This window comes from Nanorana parkeri, unplaced genomic scaffold (genome assembly GCF_000935625.1).
Source record: "Nanorana parkeri isolate BGI_ZX_2015 unplaced genomic scaffold, ASM93562v1 scaffold1293, whole genome shotgun sequence".
NCBI lineage: Eukaryota > Metazoa > Chordata > Amphibia > Anura > Dicroglossidae > Nanorana > Nanorana parkeri.
Window position 1 is genome coordinate 102907 of NW_017307561.1, and position 7028 is coordinate 109934.

Here is a 7028-nt window from a genome sequence, read left to right on the forward strand (position 1 = left end):
GAAACAGACCATCCGCAAGCAAACCGTCCTCCTCAATCTGGGATCTCTTCAACTCTGAACAGGGATCCCTTTATCTGGGGCTGGCATGGAGGGGCCGGATAGAAAGGGTTAACCTGTATTGAATTGAATCCTATGGCAAAGTGGTCTATAGCTGCATGGGGGCTTTAGAAAAAGAAACAAAGCATGTGACTTCTATACCGAGGGTGACTTGAGGTCTTCCAGTTCACAAACCACTGAATTTGCAAATTCCTCCATGATTGGACGCATGAAGGGGGAATCTGAATATTCGGAGAACATGTTATGTGACCCGGTAATAGGGGACCCTCAGGCCAGTCGCTCTGTTCATTTAATGATCCGCCTGTGTATGTTATGCAAGGACTCGTATTAGTACATAGAGTACAAACTACGTGAATGTTGTCATCTGAGGAGAACGTCTCGTTAACTCTCTGCCGCAGCACAAGACTGCCAGGTATTACGGATCACTGGCCGGCAAAAAGTCTTAGGGGCTCGTCCACGCCATGGGCAGCGAGCTGCGCTTTTCTGCATGGGATCATGGCAGGTCAAACCAATGGTTTTCTATGAACCCTATTCACACAACCACATTGTGCAGCATGTATACATTTTACCCCAATGCACATCGACGCAGGTCAACGCACTGTACAGCAAAGAAATGGTAATTAGTTTGAACATTTAAGGGAATAAGACGGAAAAATGATGAGCAATAGATAACATTACAATGCATGCATGAAAATGCAACGCAACATGCAAGAAAAGGGATGTAAACCTGCATGAAACGGGAGGAATTTATCAAAACTGGAGCAGACAGAATCTGAAGCAGTTGTCCATGGCAACTGATTAGCTTCTCTGTTTCGTTTTCAAAGCTTAACTGAACAAACTGGAGAGAAAAAAACTGGTTGCTATGGGCAACTGCTCCAGATTCTGTTTGCTCCAGTTTCTCCAACTCCCTTTACTTCCTGGGACTCTGGCACATGTGACTAGGACATGTGACTATGCACATCATCTCAGGGGAGGAAATGCCTTTCCCTGAGATTTCCCAGCAATGCTCTTCTGATGTAACCTTCCCAGGATGCAATGCTTGGGCACATACATCACTTATGCCCAAGAGGACCAGGAAGTGGAAAAACAATAGTTATAAGTAAAAGAAATATATGTTTAACTAATGGATGTAAGATGATTTGATATCAGCAGGCAGAGCTGCATGTTGATGTGATTTTTAGCTAAAGGAGGTAAAGGCCTGCTTTAAGGTTTGAAAATGAAACAGAGAAGCTGATTGGTTGCCATGGGCAACTGCTCCAGACTCTGTCTGCTCCAGTTCGAAAAATTCCCCTCAACGAGTTGGGTTTTTATGTGCACCATGGTGTGAACGGGCCTGAACAGAGGAGCACTATAAACCGGGCGAGGAGGTAAATGGTAACTGTTGCCCATGGCAACCAATAGGAAACTGAGATTCTTTTATAATAAGAAATGTACTAGAAACTGATTGGTTGCTTTGGGGAACACCTCCATGTGTATTTGATGAGGGAAAGACCTGTACAGTATAAGAATAGCAGATACAGATACGTACATCAATCTGATGCAGCCAGAGAGCAGAAATAACCTTCCCTTCTCTACCTAGTAGTAGCCAAGTGAAACTCCGTCAGCTCATGCACATGGGCAAAATACAAGCGTATGGGCATGCAGCGTAAAATACGCTTGTATTTGTGGCTCCTGGGAGCCCCATCCGCCGCATTGTTCTGTCCAGGGAACCAGAAAGCGCTGTACATAGGTAAATGTGTGTACACACTGCAACTGGCATTTGCACACCCATGGATGTAGAAACTTCCGCCCATGTGCATGTACTGACCAATACCGGCGTTTACATGCGTATAATGGCATAAAGCACTTTCTGTCTATATATTCCTATAGACAGAAAAACACAGCGGATGGGGCTCCAGGGCGCTGCAAATTCAGCCATATTTTACGCTGCAAGCCTGTATTTGTGTCATTGTGCACATTTTACCATACACGAGGTTTCCAGCTACTACTATGGCTGGAACACGCGGAAGTCGCCTAGCATATTGCACTTGTACTTTTTTGTGCAATGTGCGTTTTCGTGCAGCGCAGGTGTGAACAAGTTGCCTTAAAATGTATGGGTTTTTGTGTTTTGTACATTTCCGCACGTAAACACTAATGTGTGAACAGAGCATGACGTAGTCTTCACTCTGTGTACACAACAGGTATGGAAAGGCAATGAAACTTCTTATCATATTATTTCATCGATGAAAGAAATATGGAACATCTACGTCCATGAAAAGATAAACATGCGCGCACAGGAATAGGGCGAGCAGCTTTTACCTGCTTTGCTAATAGAATCTTCCCCAAGTATCCTCTGGTGAGGGTCACCTATTCTGAAGACATCAATCCCGGGACTTCATTACTAGTACCTGATCATGGCATGTTTAACAAATAATGTCTTATGTTTCCAAATAAGTCAAATATTTATAAATATAATCTTTTTTATTTTTATTTAGATAAATATAATATTTACTCAAACGGGTTTGATGATTTATAAATATAATATTTACTCAGTATAAATACTCCTGGAATACAGGTAGGACTTGTTGACACAATCTAAATCACATGGCAGTGAGACCTCCATTGGCCTGATATACATGTTTATACACACAGCCACTACTACTACTACCCTGTTTCCCTGAAAATAAGACCTACCCCGAAAATAAGACCTAGTACTATTTTTGGGAATTGCTAAAATATAAGACCTACCCCGAAAATAAGATCTAGTTGTGACCATTCCCAGGGCCGGTGGTGGAATAAGGGGGAACTTGAAGAGCCGTGGGAGAGGCAGGAGAGAATCAGCGGTGCCAACGAAGCCAGCGCCAGAAGAAGCAAGGTGGCACCGGAGGGAGCAGAGCCGCATAAGCCGATGCCTCCTCTAAAGCGCCAGCTCATGTCCGCCTGTGACACTCCGCCTGTGAGCAATCGATAGTGAAGTTGCGCTTCGCTCATTTCGCCCAGCGATTGGTTAGCAAATTGGTCTTGGAAAGGTACAGCACCCCTGATTGCCCTGATCACCATATTTTTGTACACGAATACATGTAGACTTTCTACATGAATAAGTGTGGATTGTTGTACATTAAAAACAAAAAAATAAGACCTACCCCGGAAATAAGACCTAGTGTGTTTTTTTGTGACAAAAAAATATAAGACAGTGTCTTATTTTCGGGGAAACATGGTATGTAGGCAGCAATACTAAAAAAGAGAATGACATGCAGCATGCCACAGACAGGACAGCAATGCAGATACACACACAGCACATATAAAGAGAACGTACAGCGCTATACAAGCACACATATAATTATAGACACACAGACTCGGCAGACACACGGCTATTTAAAGGAAACCTGTAGAGAGTGAAGTACGGGGGCTGCCATTGCTGAATGCTAGCTGCCTGCCTGTGATGCTGATCCTCTGGCTTCTATACTTTCTGAGTCGGTGACCAAGAAAAAAATATCAGGAAATCAGAGCAAATTCAAAAGTCCTCATCTGCCTGCTTGCTGCAAGAGGGTTATCTCTATATACAGCCCTGTGCCCTCTGATGATGAGTATTATCTCTCTATACAGCCCTGTGCCCTCTGATGAGTATTATCTCTATATACAGCCATGTGCCCTCTGATGATGAGTATTATCTCTCTATACAACCCTGTGCCCTCTGATGACTATTATCTCTATATACAGCACTGTGCCCCCTGATGATGAGTATCATCTCTCTATACAGCCCTGTGCCCTCTGATGATGAGTATTATCTCTATATACAGCCCTGTGCCCTCTGATGATGAGTATCATCTGTCTATATACAGCCCTGTGCCTTCTGATGATGAGTATTATCTCTCTATATACAGCCCTGTGCCCTCTGATGATAAGCATTATCTTTCTATATACAGCCCTGTGCCCCCTGATGATGAGTATTATCTCTCTATATACAGCCCTGTGCCCTCTGATGATAAGTATTATCTCTCTATATACAGCCCTGTGCCCTCTGATGATGAGTATTATCTCTCTATATACAGCCCTGTGCCTTCTGATGATGAGTATTATCTTTCTATATACAGCCCTGTTCCCTCTGATGATGAGTATTATCTCTCTATATACAGCCCTGTGCCTTCTGATGATGAGTATTATCTTTCTATATACAGCCCTGTTCCCTCTGATGATGAGTATTATCTCTCTATATACAGCCCTGTGCCCCCTGATGACTATTATCATATGTCAGTATCTCCTCCCAGCAGTGATGTCCTAGCCGGGTGCGGGGTCCCCGGGCAGCGGTCACGTGGTGGAGCCCCGGGTGGGATGCGTGTTACCTTAGTGCGGGAGGCTGAGGCTGGGTGCAGGCAGAGGCTGATGAGTAGAAGGGTGAGCCCGGGGGGGCGGCGGACAGACGAGCACATCCCTGTACTGCAGCTGCGGCAGGAAAAGCCTCGGGACCGGCTGGGGCAGCCCGCTCCCTCCCCGCATGGCCAAGTAATTACAGGCTCTGAGCTGTGTGAGGCTGGGGGAGCTCGGAGCCGGGACAGGGGGAGGGGGAGAGGGGGGCACAGGAGGGACAAGGAGAGGCTAGAGGGAAGAAGACACAGGGGAGGGAGAGAGAGGTAGACGGGATGATAAGGGGGGGAGGAGGACAGACTCAGCTATGGAGGGTAACATACGGGGGAATGATGCAATATCATGGGGAGAAGGATGATGATGATGGAGGAGATAATTCCTACAGAGGAGAAAGTCCAGTCTCATCTGGGTGGCTGCATGGAGTTTGTACATTCACCACGTGACTGCCTGGGGGGGGGTCCCTCCCACAAACCACACGGAAAGAGAAGTTAAAGAAGATCTCCAGGTATTTTTAGAATGAACCCCTGCAGTGGGTCTACCCTCTGCACTGCAAGGGGTAGCTGCTCATTTTGGTCTAGGGGCAAAAATAAAGAAGATATACTCACCCGATCCTTGGTCCTGCGGCGGTGAGCACTCGCCTCTCTCTCCCTCCGCTCCAGGCTATGGTATGTTCCATGGCATCCTCACGTTTAATAGATCTGCATTAGATGTGATGGCGTCACGGGTCCTTAGACTGCTGGAGCCTGGGGGAGAAGTGGCTGCGAGAACCGGTCTAGCAGCCGGGCGGGACTGAGGATTGGTATTTCTTCTTTACTTTCATCCCTAGGCCAAAACGAGCATTTAACCCATGCAGTGCGGGGGTAGCCCTACTGCAAGGGTTCATCTGAAGAATACCTGGAGTTCTTCTTTAAAGCAGACCTCCACCTACAGTATGACAATAACTTTCAATCACCTGCCTCCTTCCCCTCCCTCTTACACAAATGGAGAAAAAAACATGTAAATAGTGAATATCTTTTTTTTGGGGGGGTGGGAGGGCACTTCCTGCATTGTATTCATCAAGACAAAGATGATATACTCCTGCCCGCTGCTTCCTGGGGTGTGTACATCACACATCCCAGGAGGCAGCTTGTGAGATCTCAGGAACGCACATATATGCTGCGGGTGTCTGGCAGGACCCATAGACCTGTAGTATGTCTGCACATGCGGTTTGTTTTCTTTATGGAGCTGCCACAATCTGAGTAAATTGGTCTGTCCCTTGCCAGCATTCTGTACAAAAGGCTCCCTTCTCTCTGTGTGGAATCAGCGGTCTCTCTGCAGAAGACCAACACACCCCTTGCTGAGTCAGATCCCTCCAATCAGAAAAGCTCATGCTCCCTACTGATTGGAGAGCTCTAATATAGCAAGCAAGTTGCGCTTGGTCTAAGTGAATGTGAATTTTAAAATAAAAAAAGGGGAAAAACAAACTCTTATGTCAAAGAAACCATAAATATCACTGTGAAAAAACGAAAATGCTATATCTCAATATGTGATCAATGCGTGAATACTCAAAGTTATAAAAAGATCTCTCGGATCAAAAGAGAGCTATAAACAATATATAAATGCCGGAATTAATTAATACGGCATGTGATAAGTAATTCATTAATTAATTCCGGCATTTATATATTTATTTATATTGTTTACAGCTCTCTTTTGATCTGAGAGATCTTTTTATAACTTTGAGTATTCACGCATTGATCACATATTGAGATATAGCATTTTCGTTTTTTCACAGTGATATTTATGGTTTCTTTGACATAAGAGTTTGTTTTTCCCCTTTTTTTATTTTAAAATTCACATTCACTTAGACCAAGCGCAACTTGCTTGCTATATTAGATATACACCTCTACACAGAGTTGCTGCTGGTCCTATTAACCATTTAATCATCCAGTCCTAGCGCAGTGGTCCTTGAACCAAGATTGGAGAGCTCTAGCTCGCTAGGATTAGACCATTACCAAGGAGCCTGTGTGCTGTGCTCACCTCTGTTCTGGAACGGATCAGCAAACTGTCTGAACTAGAGGTTTGCCGAAATGAACATTTCAAAACCAAAATTTAAAAAAAAAAGATCAGACAGAAAACAAAAATGTTTTTTTCTATCTTTGTTTAAAAAAATTAAATATTTTATTTGTATGTATTTATTTATTTTTATTAAATATTTTCTTTTTTTTCTTTTAGGGGCTTCGGGGCAATATTAGGGGTCTAAACAGACCCCTGATATTTCCCTTTTAAAATAGAGAAAGAGATTGAGGACACAGAGTCCTGAATCTCATTTTCTGCAGCCTCTGTTACATTATAAATGAACAGGAATCCTCCTTACTGAGTGTTCCTGTTCATTCATAACATGAGGACAGAGGATGTTTACTATAACCACAACTATGAATGAGCAGGAGGTGATGTAAAGTACTTCCCATTCATTCATAATTGGGGACACAGTAAACATACCCTGTCCTCAATTATTTACAAACACTCAGCGATCACTGACTGCTTCTACCTGCTCTCCATCCTGGATCAGCTGTCACAGGAGGCTGAGCGAGCAGTGAGGGGAGGAGATCTAGATCTGACAGCTGTCTCCGCCCCCACACCACCGCTCT

The 7028-nt window shown here is 44.4% G+C and overlaps 1 protein-coding gene across 1 annotated transcript in view; it reads right to left on the reverse strand.

The window, feature by feature from the left end:
- LOC108797545 (ADAMTS-like protein 2) overlaps window positions 1–4587 on the reverse strand; it is a 35903-nt gene extending 31316 nt beyond the window's left edge. The window contains exon 1 of the mRNA XM_018569157.1: window positions 4380–4587. Coding sequence (XP_018424659.1) covers window positions 4380–4466 — 87 coding nt within the window. The 5' untranslated portion in view covers window positions 4467–4587. The remainder of the gene's footprint in view (window positions 1–4379) is intronic.
- Window positions 4588–7028: the final 2441 nt, after the last annotated feature.